This window comes from Phacochoerus africanus, chromosome 13, assembly GCF_016906955.1.
Source record: "Phacochoerus africanus isolate WHEZ1 chromosome 13, ROS_Pafr_v1, whole genome shotgun sequence".
Lineage (NCBI taxonomy): Eukaryota > Metazoa > Chordata > Mammalia > Artiodactyla > Suidae > Phacochoerus > Phacochoerus africanus.
In genome coordinates, this window is record NC_062556.1 from 46,144,270 (window position 1) to 46,160,137 (window position 15,868).

The 15,868-nt window shown below is 39.2% G+C and overlaps 1 protein-coding gene across 11 annotated transcripts in view; it reads right to left on the reverse strand.

Annotated features, from left to right (window-relative positions):
• Positions 1-15,868, reverse strand: part of KLF12 (KLF transcription factor 12) — a 495,578-nt gene that overhangs the window by 317,855 nt on the left and 161,855 nt on the right. For 2 of the 11 annotated variants that reach the window (XM_047756497.1, XM_047756498.1), the window contains one exon: positions 25-155. The exons of the other annotated variants lie outside the window; for them this stretch is intronic. In XM_047756497.1, the coding sequence (XP_047612453.1) occupies positions 25-45 (21 nt within the window). In that variant the 5' untranslated portion in view covers positions 46-155. The remainder of the gene's footprint in view (positions 1-24; positions 156-15,868) is intronic. 11 annotated transcript variants of the gene reach the window in all.

The window sequence follows — 15,868 nt, forward strand, 5'->3', positions numbered from 1 at the left end:
GGAAAACACATTAATTGCACTTACCGTAAACAAAATCAATTGCATATGAAGGTTGATTTCTGTTTGTTTTTGTAAACTGCATAAATTTCAGTGTATTTTTCTCCCCTTGAATGTCTCTGATGGAATCCACAGTAATCACAGCTACAGTGGAGCAACTTCAAAGAATAAATGCAACAAATAACTTGCAGATCGATACAAGGTGACAGACTCCCGGCTAAAACCTTGCCCTAGTGTGACCCGCCACTGTCCTTTTGCACTCTAGAGACTTAATGAATCACCAGGAGCACAGGGAAGATGGTCTATGTTTCGCTTGTGTGAGAACTAGATTTATATCAGCACCAAAAAAAGGACCACTCCCCTTCCAGGAGATAAATACACTGAAGTTAAAAAGAGTTTGTTTCTACAAAGTCCTGGACATAATGATTTAGTGCAGCTTCTGTACCTATTTTATAAATATGTAATCATTTTAAGGTGAAATACCAAGGAAGGCAGAAAATCAAGATGCCTAATGAGTGAATAATTTAAAATGATACCCACTTTATAGTAAGATGTTTCTACGGTGGCAACAGGAAATGATGCAACAGCAATATACAAAAAGGAGAAACGCAAAGCCCCTTTAGATATTTCTGAAGACGTTTTGCTCTACAAAATGTAAGAATTACCTTGTTATTTAACACTGAAGATGTTCCTTATTGGCCTCAAAGTAATCTTAAATACTTCAAGTAATTACCCTGCAGAGAAACTGTCAGTTCTTTAATAAATAAAAATCTATGCATCTGTGTGCAGAGGAAAGCCACAGGACGAAACGAAACACTACCCACCTCCCTAAGGACTTCAGCTGAGTGGCAAGAAATAGCTGCCTTTGTAAAGAACTTTTATACCTTTCAGAGTGCTCCTCTGAAAAGGCATCACTGTCCACGCATGGCCAAAATGGGGACAGAAGGACAAAACATTTGAACACAGCCTGCGTGTCAAGCCTATCCCCCTCCTCCACTTCCCTAGAATGAAGCCCTTCCACTCCACACCTGGAATTACGGCATAAGGAGAGAGACAATAGCTAATTCTCAGTATATGGCAAGCAGGGGAAATGAGACAGGTCTCAACCACAGAATAAAAGAAGAAAGATTCACAGTTCCCGTTGTGGCTCAGTGGTTAACGAATTCAACTAGAACCATGAGGTTTGCAGGTTCGATCCCTGGCCTTGCTCAGTGGGTTAAGGATCCGGCGTTGCCCTGAGCTGTGGTGTAGGTCACAGATGCAGCTCGGATCCTGCGTTGCTGTGGCTCTGGCGTAGGCCGGTGGCTACAGCTCCAATTAGACCCCTAGCCTGGGAACCTCCATATGCCACGAGAGCAGCCCAAGAAATGGCAAAAAGACAAAAAAAAAAAAAGAAAGAAAGAAAGATTCACCAACAGTCCATCTCAGCCAACAGGACAAGATGAAGCAGAACAGGAAATATGTAAAAGTGTCCCAGGATAAAGGAAGGACAGAATGGGGGAGAGAGAGGAAAGGAAAGAGGCAAACAGGTAAAAGAAAGAGCACTCATTGCTAAAGAAAACACAACCCCAAAACACAAAGCTTCCCATTACACCAGGATTTTAGAAAATGATTATCAGTGAACAGGGGCTCAGAGATGAAATGATAAAATAACACCATAGTAGAAATTAAAGATGTTGCAGAGCCATCAAAACATACTGAAGACAAACACTTATCAATTTAGTGCTAATAAATAAAATAAAAAGAGCAAGGAAATGAGGACATGTGGCTAGATATGAGAAGATATGACTAAAAATTGAATTGGGGGGGCAACACCCATGGCACATGGAAATTCCTGGGCCAGGGATAGAATCCGAGCCACAGCTGTGACCTACAACACAGCCGCAGCAACTCCAGATCCTTGACCCACTTTGGCAGGGCGGGGATGGGATCTGTGCTGCCACAGAGACAACGCCAGATTCTTAACCCACTGCACCACAGCAGGAACTTTCTGAACTATTGACATTTTTTAAAAAAGACAATTTAATCCCAGTGAATACAGCGGCGAAAGACAAATGTATTTTTTTAATGAAGGATAGAGAACAAGGATGAAGAACTGAAAACTGCTGATTCTGTAGAAAGAACCCCAAAACTGTCTAGAAACATACTTGAGGTAATGATAGTAGGAGTTTTCCATAACATGAGGGAAGAACAGATGGAAATAATAGTTAAAAACTGATACAGAATGATCCGAAAGAATTATATCCTTGAGTCACCGAATTTGAAGTTTAAAATATTCTGCTGGTGTTCAGGCAGAAAAGAGCAATTCATTCAGATGGCAGGGGGCTTGGGGAGGGTGTCAGACTAGCCTCACTGTTCTATCAGGAACACTCAATGCCAAAAGATAAAAGGCACTGCCTACAGATTTCTAAGTAGGACCCCAAGTTTTTAAAGCAAAATATCCTTTGACTATAAAAGAAATATATTTAAGCATGCGGGAAGTCAGGGAATACAGCATCCATGAGCCTTTCATGAAATAAACTATTCGGTAACATAATCCGGTCAACTAAATCATTACCATAGAAACTATGGCAAAAGGACTACTTTCGCACTCAGTTTGACAAAGTGCTGAGGCAAAGTATGACCCAATAATTTTTATTAAATCAGTCTTCCCTTAGAGTATAAATGCAGCTGTTTAACGCACCCAAACATATTAGGGAATACAGGATGTTACAATATTTTCTTAACATTACCTGACACTGAACTCTAATTGCCCAAGAGATAAAATAAGAAATAACTCGGAATGAGAAAGCCATGGCAAAGAACCAGGATGATCAAACTGATTTAACTGATGAACATCAAACTGATTTAAATCTTTTGCTGCATAACTAGTTGACGAACTTCTAAGAAATCAGTACAGGTGTCCCAGTTTTCCAGAGCCTCAGGCAGAGAGCGTTACAAAGTCAATAAAACTGGCTAACTGCCCTACTAATTCAGTAAAAGGAAATCTTGACACTTAAGAATTGAATTTTCAATTGTAACATGATCATTGTATGTTCACTGAAAAAAATTAATTCTTCCATTAACAAGTGTTTGCATCAAAAAATCTAAAATTCCAATCAACAACATGTCTAGTATGTAATACGAAAGTAACCTTATAACTCTAGAAATCCATTTATCCTAATAAACTCAGAGTTTGAAAAGACAGAAGTTTATCCTGTTTATTCCCTCTCGATTTTCTGTTAATATTTTAGACCTGCCAACATTACCTGTCTAAAATTGCCTTTCATCATTTCAACCACTTTTTTCCCCTCTAAACACAAGAATTTAATAATTAATGCATCTTACTTACATAATGCTTACTTATATAATAAAACGAGTAAAATCAGATGAGTGAATTCAGGGTTAATACATTTCCTTAAATACAACCTGAATATTTTTTTAAAAAATAATTTATTATATGCCTTACATCATTTTTATCTATTTATTTATTTAGTCTTTTTAGGCCAGCACCCGCGGATATGGAAGTTCCCAGGCGAAGGGTCGAAGTGGAGCAGTAGTTGCTGGCCTACACCACAGCCACAGCAACACAGGATCTGAGCCACATCTGCAACCTACACCACAGCTCATGGCAACGTTGGATCCTTAACCCCCTGAGCGAGGCCAGGGATCGAACCTATGTCCTCAGTGATGCTAGTCAGATTTGCTTCTGCTGAGCCATGACAAGAACTCCGAAATATTTCTTTTAAAAAAAGAAACAGATTTTCAAAAAGCATCTTAAAGAATTTCAATTAATCACATCAAGGGGAAAAACATCAAGAATAAAAAGGAAAAGCAATAAATTGTTAACTGTGACCTCACAGTTAATAAGATAAATGGAAGACAGACCTCTTTACAAGGTACACTAATGGAATTTATTCAAATACCTTGAACTGTATTCTAACATTATAATGCAACAGGTATTTTATAAAATGGCCCCAACAGACCTTTCTGTTCTATCCTAAATTATTCATTGCTTTCTAAAGTTATACTCTTCTTTTCTCCCACTGTGACTGTTTGTATTATTCCCTCTGCTTAAATCATTGTCTTTCACAATTATTCAATTATTAGCCATCTTCTCTCTCTCTTTTTTTTTTTTCTTTTTAATGGCATCCATGGCAGGGACTGAATCTGATCCGCAGCTGTAGCAATGCCAGATTCTTTAATTCACTGGCTAGGCCAGGAATCAAACCTGCATCTCCATAGTGGCCTGAGCCACTGCAGGAGGATTCTTGACCCTCCATGCCATGGTGGGAACGCTTAGCCATTATTCTTCAATGACCATCTCACTTGAAGAAGACTTTCCTGTTCTCTGGCCCTTCCCAGTGGGTTAAGGATCCAGCATTGCCATGAGCTATGGTATAGGCTGCAGACACAGCTTGGATCCCACACGGCTATGGCTATGGCTGTGGCGTAGGCCTGCACGTGCAGCTCTGATTCAACCCCTAGCCTGGGAAGTCCCATGTGCTATATGCGTGGCCGTGAAAAGAAAAAAAAAAAAATCCCATCAACAGTTTATATCTTCTTAACTGAATTCCATAACGTTACACCATAGCCTTTTGTACTTATTATATATCAATTCCCTCCATACGTGACCCTCCCACTTTTCTCTTTGCTTTCCACAGACACTGTTTGGCTGATCTCATTTACTCTGACAGCTTCAAGTGCCAACAATTTTCCAAGTTCCTCACCCAGAACTCTCTCCTGAGCAATAGGCCCAGATATACCCACTCGAAAATCCCAGGAAATTCCAATCTCACAAGGTTAAAACATCTCACCGTGTTTTGCAAACCCGATCCTCCCAGTAGCACCACCTGCCTAGCAGCCCAAGCCCTATCTTGATATCATTTCGGACTGCCTTCTTTTCTGCAACACCACATACACTAAATAAATAAATCTTCACTTCTTAACCTCCTAAGTATCCTTCAAATCCATCCATTTTTCTCCATCTCCATAGCCAGCTCTAGACCTAGTTCAAAACAGCAGCAACATCAGCCCTTTATCTGGTGGTCCACCCTTGCTTCCCAGTTCAATCTTTTTTACATATACTCAAGAATTCTTTAAAATGCAAACACACAGTCACGAAAGCTTCTTTCCTAAACCTCTTCACAAACTCATCACTGTTTTCACAACAAATATCAAACTTTTGGAGTGCCCATTGTGGCTCAGCAGAAACAAACCCAACTGGAAACCATGAGGATGCAGGTTCAATCCCTGGCCTCACTCAGTGGGTTAAAGATCTGGCATTGCCGTGAGCTGTGGTATAGTTTGCAGATGCAGCTTGGATCTGGCATTGCTGTGGATGCAGCATAGGCCGGCAGCTGCAGCTTGGATGCAACCCTTAGCCTAGGAATTACCATATGCTGCAGGTGCAGCCCTCAAAAGACAAAAAAAAATTTTTTAATCATAAGGCATTATAACTTGACTCCTCCTTCCCTCAAAGAGTTATTATTTCTCTTCAAATCCTATTAATTCTTTTTTAACAGTTCTTCAGCTCAACCATAATCTTCTTGCCTATGTTTTTTTCCACAGTTCTAACCTTTGTTTGGTATAGCTGTAATTCATATTTAGGTCTCTTTTAGCCATTTCCATTTTCATTCAAAAATCTCCACAATACTTATTGGACCAGATCTAGGTGGGTGTCCCTGCCATGTGCCGGGACCAAAGCTTCTTCCACACAGTGTTTCTGTGCTGGTCTGCATTTACCACAGAGCTCTGGGCAGGCAGGCAGGCAGGCATATACCATATTCACCAAATTCACCTGGCATTGTGCCAGGTACACACTGAGTCATCAAAAAAAAAAAAAACTTGGAGTTCCTATCGTGGCTCAGTGGTTAACGAATCCGACTAGGAACCATGAGGTGGCGGGTTTGATCCCTGGCCTTGCTCAGTGGGTTAAGGATCCAGCGTTGCCGTGAGCTGTGGTGTAGGTTGTAGACACGGCTCGGATCCCGCGTTGCTGTGGCTCTGGCGTAGGCTGGTGGCTACAACTCCGATTCAACTCCTAGCCTGGGAACCTCCATATGCCGCAGGAGCGGCCCAAGAAAATGGCAAAAAGACAAAAAAATAAAAATAAATAATATAAAAATAAAAAAATGAAAAAAGAAAAAAGTTAAATAATTAATAAATGGGAATCGTCAGAAAGCTCTTTCACAGCATACCCATACACAATCAAGCTTATTTTTATCCCCTCTAAAGCAGCAAATATGAAAACTATTCTTCAGAGATCCTTAATATTTTTTGAAAAATAAATGGAACATGTAAAAAAATGAACTAAGGGGAACGCTCCTCCAGCACTTTAAACTTGATAAATGGTAATTTCAAGGAATGAGTTGCTCAAGGTAGCAACTGAAGCATCATCACTCATACATACTCTTTCACACATCACCCTTGACATTCATCACCAATACCTGTCAGTTCTCCCTCAGAAACATACGCATTCTCTTTATCTCCATCTCAGGTGCTAACACTCTAAGGCAAGCCCCTACCATCTCATGCTGCCCTATAATAGCCGACTCCGGGTTTTGCAACCTTCTAATCCATTTCCATACAGAAGCCCATGCCATTTTCTCAGAATTCTTGATCAGGCAGACCTCCTGCTTGCAATCTTTCAAAGACTCTGACTGCATTTAAAGTGAAATGGAATACAGTCCTCACAGTGCTGAAAGAAAATAATAACTAAGTAGCTGGAGTATGTAAATTCAGACAAAAGACGCATACAGGCAAAATGCATTATAAGAGAAAAGGAAAATTACTGAGTAATGAGACACAGGGTGTATTTCCTAAGAGTATTAAAAGATTCTAAATGAGGGAGTTCCCGTCGTGGCGCAGTGGTTAACGAATCCGACTAGGAACCATGAGGTTGCGGGTTCGGTCCCTGCCCTTGCTCAGTGGGTTAACGATCTGGCGTTGCTGTGAGCTGTGCTGTAGGTCGCAGACATGGCTCGGATCCCGCGTTGCTGTGGCTCTGGCGTGGGCCGGTGGCTATAGCTCCGATTCGACCCCTAGCCTGGGAACCTCCATATGCCGCGGGAGTGGCCCAAGAAATAGCTAAAAAGACAAAAAAAAAAAAAGATTCTAAATGAGTATGCATCTATTAGTATATTTATATATATATATATATATATATATATATATACAGCCAAAATTTATAGAAATAATGAGAAACTAAGCAGGCCATGATCAGAAATGGAGATTTAAACCAACTCTTTCAATCATGGATAGATTAGCCAAGCAAGAACCAATGAGGCTACCAAGATTTTGAGCAAAGTAATTAGAAAGTTTCGTCTACTGGACAAATATTTTGAGCAAAACAATTAAAAAGTTTTATCTACTGGAGTTCCCTTCGTGGCGCAGTGGTTAACGAATCCGACTAGGAACCATTAGGTTGCGGGTTCGGTCCCTGGTCTTGCTCAGTGGGTTGCCGTGAGCTGTGGTATAAGCCAGCGGCTACAGCTCCAATTGGACCTCTAACCTGGGAACCTCCATATGCTGTGGGAACGGCTCAAGAAAAGGCAAAAAGACCAAAAAAAAAAAAAGTTTTACCTACTGAACAAAAAAGTATACATAACAATGAGAGAACATACGTTCTTTCCAAACACAATTTACAAAAGATGTCCTTGAACTAGGCCATATAGTAATACCATAATTAATATTAAGCACACAACATGCTATAAATACAACACGATGAAGCTAACACTTGGTAATCTAAATATAATAAAAAGCACATTTGGAAGTAAAACTTCTAGAGAGGGTCTCCTACTTAACAATGGTTCAACATAAAGATTTTAAATTTATGATGGTATGAACACAATATGCCTACAATAGAAACCATACTTTGAATTCTGAGTTTTCATCTTTTCTCAGGTTAATGATATAGGCTGTATGACACTCTGGTGATGCTAGGTAGTGGCAGCCACCGTAGCTCCAGTCAACCACATAAGCACAAGCATAAACCACCAACATACAATCTTTCTGTACCCAAACAACCATTTTGCCCAACTGTTGGCTAATACAAAGGTTCTGAGCACATTTAAGGTAGGCTAGGCTACGCTATGATGTTTGGTAAAGTAGGTGTACTAAACGCATTTTCAACTTCGGACATTTTCAATTTATGATGAGTTTATCAGGACATAATTTTATCATACGTCAAAGAAAATAACTCAAGACTCTCAGAAAAAATTACACTGGAATATTAAAAATAAATGTCCAAGGGATATATATAATACTTCATATCAAAACTCATGAAATATGGTTAATGCTGTGTATTCACGAGGATGCAGGTTCAATCCCTGGCCTTGGTCAATAGGTTAAGGGTCCAGCACTGCTATGAGCCATGGTGTAGGCTGCAGATGTGGCTAAGATCCAGCATTGCTATGGCTGTCATGTAGGCCGGCAGCTGCGGCTCCGACTTGACCCCTAGCCTGGGAACTTTCATGTGCTTTGCTTACGGCCCTTTAAAAAAAAAAAAAAGCAACCAAAGAAAAGGAGATCTTTGGAAAGACTATAAAATTGACAACCCCCTCGCAAGATATAGCAAAGGAAATAAAAAGAGAAATAAAAAATGTAAAAATAATCACTGTGAAATAAATGAAAAGGGAAACATAACTATAGATACAGCAATATGAAAATATAATTAATGGGGAGGTCCCATCACAGCACAGCAGAAACGAATCTGACTAGGAACCATGAGGTTGCGGGTTTGATCCCTGGCCTTGCTCAGTGGGTTAAGGATCCAGTGTTGCCATAAGCTGTGGTGTAGGTTACAGACACAGCTGGGATCTGGCGCTGCTATGGCTGTGGCGTAGGCCAGTGGCTACAGCTCTGATTGGACCCCTAGCCTGGGAACCTCCATATGCCGTGGGTACGGCCATAAAAGGACAAAAATACAGAAAAAAAAAATTGATGGATAACTGTGAATGGGCTTGTTATGCGCTGATTCATATCCCACATAAATTTCTTAGGTTGGAGTTGCCATTGTGGTGCAGTGGTTAACAAATCCGACTAGGAACCATGAGGTTGTGGGTTCGGTCCCTGCCCTTGTTCAGTGGGTTAACGATCCAGCATTGCCATGAGCTGTGGTATAGGTTGCAGATGCTCGGATCCTGCATTGCTGTGGCTCTGGCATAGGCCAGGGGCTACAGCTCCAATTGGACCCCCTAGCCTGGGAACCTCCAAATGCTGCGGGAGTGGCCCAAAGAAGTAGCAAAAAGACAAAAAAAAAAAAATTTTCTTAGGTTGAAGTCCCAGTACCTCAGAATGTGACCATCCTTGGCGATAGAGCCTTTATAGAGGTAATGAAGGGAAAATGACATCAAAAGGGTAGGTTTCAACCCAGTATAACTGCTACACAGAGGAAAGACCGCATGAAGGCACAGAGAGAAGGCCATCTATGAGCAAAGAAACAAAGCCTCAGAAGAAATCTATTCCATCAACACCTTATCTGGGACTTTAAGCCTCCAGAAATGTAACAAAATAAATTTCTGTTGTTTAAGTCAACCACCCAGCCTATATAATACTTTGTTATGGCAGTTCTGGAAAACTAAAAAAATCGTTATGCCAATAAATTTGAAAACTTAAATGAATAACTTTATAGAAACATACAATTTAACAAAACTGACAAGAAGAAACTGAAAACCTAAGTAGTCTTTCACCACTAAATGAAATGAATTTCAAGTTCAAATTTTACTCACAAAGAAAAATCTAGCCCCAAATAGTTTTACAAATGAGTTCTACCAAATATGTAAAGATTAGATTATTCTAGTTATTTATGTACTCTCAAAGAATACAAAAGAAAGATTCTAACATTGATACTAAAACCAATTCAGGATACTCTAAGGAAAGAAAATCACAGGCCAATCTCATTAGTAGAGATAAATACCCTATATAAAATTATGACAAATTGTATAGAAAAAGCAATAGCCATAGAATAAATATATATTCAATCAAGTAAAAAATTAAACAATATTATAAAAGTACAAAGAAAGTACATAATCTTGGAGAAAATATTTTCAACATATTTAATCAGCCCTGAATATCTACCCCATGAGGAGAAAAAAAAAAAAAAAAGACCATTCAATAGAAAAATAGGCAAAATACATGAAAAGGAATGCTACATAAGATGAAATTCAAATAACCAGTAAACTTATAAACCATTAGTAACAGAAAAGTACAATTAAAAACACAAGGACACACCATTTAACACACACCAGACTGACAAAACTCTAAATGGCAGAAGAAACTAAGAGTTGGCTAAGGATGTAAAGAAATGGAATGATGAAACAGTGCTATTTTAGTGTTGCAACAATAGGGGAAAACAACTAGATACAATCAAATATAGTGGAAAATGTGTATACTCTACAATCTAGCAGTTCTACTCCAAGGTATATATTCCAGAGAAATTCTTATACTTGTGCACCAGAACAGTTAAGTGTACACAGTGATATTATTTAAAATAGCAAAAAAGCTAGGTAAAATAAAATGTCTATTGCTGAAGAATGAATAAGTTACTGTATGGTCATATTATATGACCATATATAGTTCCTGACTATGTACTTACATACAAAGACAGGCATTACAAAAGGCAAGGAAAATTTAATGCAAAATTCAGGATAATGCTCATGCTTTAGACTAAAAGGGATCTTTAAAAATACTAGACACATTCTATTTCTTAAGCTGGGTTTCTCATTGTCATTATGTCTTATATATCATATATATTCTTTTTCATCTATCAAATTTTTAATAACTTTTAAAAGGATCTACACCTACTTTTTCAACTAGAAAGTTCTTTTAATTAAGAATTTTCAAATTTATTGATTTTGAAATAAAATGACTATTAGTAGGCTAGAATAGTCTTAATAAAGGCCACAAAATCAGAATTCCCATCGTGGCCCAGGAGAAATGAATCTGACTAGTAACCATGAGAATGCAGGTTCAATCCCTGGCCTCACTCAGCGGGTTAAGAATTCAGAGTTGCTATGAGCTCTTGTGTAGGTTGCAGACACACTGGCATAGGCCAGCAGCTACAGCTCTGATTCAGCCCCTAGACTGGGAACCTCCACGTGCTGAGGGTGTGGCCCTAAAAAGACAAAAAAAACAAAAAACAACAACAAAAAAAACAGAGTCATTACTCAGCACAAGCAATTAAGAATTAGTATACCTGAAACTAACACAACTTTCTACGTCAACTATACTCTAGTAAAATTTATTTTTTAAAAAAATTTTTAAATAATCAAAATTTAATTTTTAACACCAAAGCATTTAAAAAAGAGAGTAGAAGGGAAATCCTCAGAACACACAACTTATCAAGCTAAAAAAAAAAAAAAAAGAAAGAAAAGAAAAGAAAAAACAGTATATTGTCCATTAAAAAGAAATCATGTTGCCTTAATATAAAATTGTTGGAATGGTGGAGGGGGTGTGGAGAAAAGGGAACCCTCCTACACTGTTGGTGGGAATGTAAACTGGTACAGCCACTATGGAGAACAGTTTGGAGATACCTTAGAAATCTATACATGGAACTTCCATATGACCCCGCAATCCCACTCTTGGGCATATATCCGGACAAAACTCTACTTAAAAGAGACACGTGCACCCGCATGTTCATTGCAGCACTATTCACAATAGTCAGGACATGGAAACAACCCAAATGTCCATCAACAGATGATTGGATTCGGAAGATGTGGTATATATACACAATGGAATACTACTCAGCCATAAAAAAGAATGACATAATGCCACTTGCAGCAACATGGATGGAACTAGAGACTCTCATACTGAGTGAAATGAGCCAGAAAGACAAAGACAAATACCATATGATATCACTTATAACTAGAATCTAATATCCAGCACAAATGAACATCTCCTCAGAAAAGAAAATCATGGACTTGGAAAACAGACTTGTGGCTGCCTGATGGGAGAGGGAGGGAGTGGGAGGGATCAGGAGCTTGGGCTTTTCAGACACAACTTGGAATAGATTTACAAGGAGATCCTGCTGAGTAGCACTGAGAACTATGTCTAGATACTCATGTTGCAACAGAACGAAGGGTGGGGGGAAAAAATGTAATGCATACATGTAAGGATAACTTGATCCCCTTGCTGTACAGTGGGAAATTAAAAAAAAAAAAAAGATAAAATAAATAAATAAATAAATAAAATTGTTGGGCTACCACAAATGTACAGACCCATAACTATACCGTACAGCAAAGGACCTTCTTCACATTGGTTACTATATTTAACCATAATTTAAGCAGTAAATCCAGAACTTTTTTAACCAAATAAGCAAGAGCTGTCTAGGATAAGTGTTAAGGAAAATCCGTATCTTGCCATTTTCCACATAGTGAGCTCCTTTCAATCAGACCTTTTTCCTCAAGTACCACTAGTAGGAAAAGTCAACCTTAATAAATTTTCAGTGCGTTCAGGTTTTGTATGACCCATTTGCCAGTTTATCATCATCTCATCTTTCTTTTCCATCATAAATGATCATGCTCTTTTAATACTTTTTTCAAAGAGGGAAAAAGAGAGTGATCATACACATTTTCTCTCTTGTGTCTTTTCTTCTTCATCCTCCACTCATCCCTTTATTCAAACATTCATTAAAAAGATAACTACCAAAAAGAAAAACATGGAGTTCCCGTTGTGGCGCAGTGGTTAACGAATCCGACTAGGAACCATGAGGTTGCGGGTTCGGTCCCTGCCCTTGCTCATTGGGTTAACGATCCGGCGTTGCCGTGAGCTGTGGTGTAGGTTGCAGATGCGGCTCGGATCCCGCGTTGCTGTGGCTCTGGTGTAGGCCGGTGGCTACAGCTCTGATTCAACCCCTAGCCTGGGAACCTCCATATGCCGCGGGAGCGGCCCAAAGAAATAGCAAAAAGACAAAAAAAAAAAAAAAAAGATAACTACCAGGTAGCTTTTGCTTTAAAATCAAAGATAGGGAAAAAACTAAACCTACTTTGTTGAATTGGGTTTTAAAAAGTTGTTAACCGCAAGGAACCATGTTCCCATTATGCCTTCCCCTTCTCCCAAAACTCCCACTCTATAATGGAATAGGTAATCTTGAGCCAGTCACTTCAATTTTACTGATTTTTCCCTATTTACATTAATTCACTTGAATGAGATATTTCTTACAGTCCATCCAACTCCCAATTTCTACATTTCTAAGCCCTATGTTTGAAAACTTTAGCATTTCTTTAGAAGAAAAAACTGGGGGAAAAAAAGCGGCTCTTGAGGACAACAATAACATCTCTGAAAGATCCTGCATCCTGAACTACTTAATAAGATTGAGCCAACATAAGAAGAATTGACAGCTCGCTAACTCAAACTGTCTGACTTAGTTTCCTCTCTCATCCAGCCAAAAGATTTCAACATGGAAAGAGTAACTGACGTTACCAGCAGTTTCTGCTGGGACTTTAGCAGTAGTATCTCAGTTTCACCGTTAGAGGCAATGTAAGATGGAGATTCAATTTCTCATTCAAAAAGCACTGGAGACTTCTCCACTATAATTAAGTTCTTGCATTACAACAACAGATATTGTTTCTGGCAGAACAAAAAATAAGCGCTGTTGCATAATTGATTGGAAGTGGGGAAAAGGAGTCAATGCACACTCTTAGCCGCAACAGAGAAATCTCTTGGCCTTTTCTTTCTTTGCCTCCCCCTGATTATTTGCCCCAAGCTGGCCAGCAGTGGGCTGTGGAATTGCCAAATTGCATGCCAGGACCACCTCTGAATATCTGTTGTCTCAATCATTTCAAACTCTACAGGGAGAGTTAAGCAATAAGGTAGGCTTCTAATAAATACTTAGTTAGACAAGAAACCGTTTCATATGCATTTATGTCCAGTGTAGAACCAGAAGAAATTATAAATGGAAATCATTTAATTGCTTAATACAATAAATTTTGCTTACCAGCCTCTACCTGTGATCACTCAACCTTTCCTGCTCCCACATAGATATCTCTACGAGTACCACCTCCACAATTATTTCTCTACTGGGGCCTTTCTAAATGGCACTTTCAGAAATACTGTACAAATAAATGTTATGAAACAAAGATTAAATGCATGCAGTTTCACTAACTGTAGCGCAATCTTGGGCAAGACTCTCTGTATTTGAGAGAGTGATAAAGGTTCTCACTGACAAAAATAACAAACCTAGCCAGAAGCCGGATTCCACCTCTTTCCACCATTTTCTCCTTTTCAGAATAAGTACATTCTGTGAAGGAGATAGGAGTTTAAAAGCATGAATAAGATAGATTCTACAGGTAACATCTTCTGCCCTTCATGTCCATAGTTTGGCAACATTAATTTTCCCATGAAAAGTAGTCACCACTGGAAAGAAATGAATTTACAAGGGAAATAACCAGGTAAAGTGTCTCACCTCAAGGGAGTGACCCGGGGCATCTCAGTGAGACTAGCAGGCAGAAGTACAGCAGCAGGACTCCTGTTCTCACCACCCTCAGAGTATCAACACAGGGCTCCAGAGGCAGGCACAGCTCCCACCCATTGTCACTCTACCCATGCACCTGCTGGCCCAGGGACGAGCCAGCCCACAGCATCTCTACCAGCTTATCTGATTCTCTGGGAATGATAGGTTTGACTTGGTAGAGGGTACCTGCTTCTCCTGCAGTTCTTGGCATCCCCAAGGTTGGAAGCCAGTGAGCAGCAAGGGGTCTGTGTGGACTCAGGTCCCCTTCCTCGGTTTCCAGTTGGTTCCTGCTCTCCAGCACTTCCTGTCACCCCTCCTGCCTGCCTGTCTGCCCCTCCCGATTTCAGGCCTAGCCCCCAATACAGAGAAGCAACAACCATTCCTGACTTGCTTAATGTTCCTACAATCATATGAGGTCAAATTCTAATAATAAGTCCCATATTTTAGATCCTTCTCATGGTTCTGCTTCTCTGATCAAGCCCTAGCTGATACAGAACTTGGTACCAAATCCAGTTCCACGGGGAAAAAGCATGTTGAATATGAATAAGGAATTGACTCATAAATTGGAGTATTTCTGATTTTTACTTTCATGAGGCTGTAAGGTATACTGAAGGACTAAATTATGCATAAGATAAAATAGCATACTTATTGTTGAGTCCATAATTATTCATGACTTTATTAAACAAAAGTCTCTTTAGAGAACAGTAAGAAATTAATTCTCAGCTAACATCAACTGGGGAGAGAGGAAGGAAGGAAGCTACTTTTTTTTTTTTTTACAGCACAGATGTTGATAATAACAAAGTGAACCAGATAGACATTATATTTCAACAAATGCTTTTAATAATCTGTCACTATGTTGCTGTAATACTATGATGTTCTCATTAAATCAAAACTGTTTAACTAAAATGGTTACATTTAAAAGATGCTCATATCATTTTTATGATCACTCCTGAATATTTCTGGTAAAACGCATTATGTAAACTACTTTCGTAATGCACTCTAAATAGGATGACATAAAGCTGAGACGGAGATCCGCTATAATCAAAGGTCCAGAGAATGTGTGTTTGTGTATGTGTGCACATGAGAGAGAATGAGAGAGCAAGAGAACACAAAAGTACACCAGAACAAGGGAGAGAGAGGTATAAAGGCAGATGGAGACAGAGAGACAGAGGGGGAGGGAAAGAGAAAATAATCTGGACACATAAATGGGCCGCGAAAGATTTTGGCTGAAAGAGTTAATGTTATTATTGAGTATCACATTTACCTTTAGCCCACTTTTGAGCCCAAAGGACAGAAAATATACTTTGGTATTGACTCAGAATTTTTTTTTTTTTTAAACAGAACATTGTGACTTTTACTCCTATTTCTTGCAGACCACACGACATGATTATTCAAGGCTCAGGTCAATGGGCGCTGCACAAGTGAAGCCATCTATGGCCC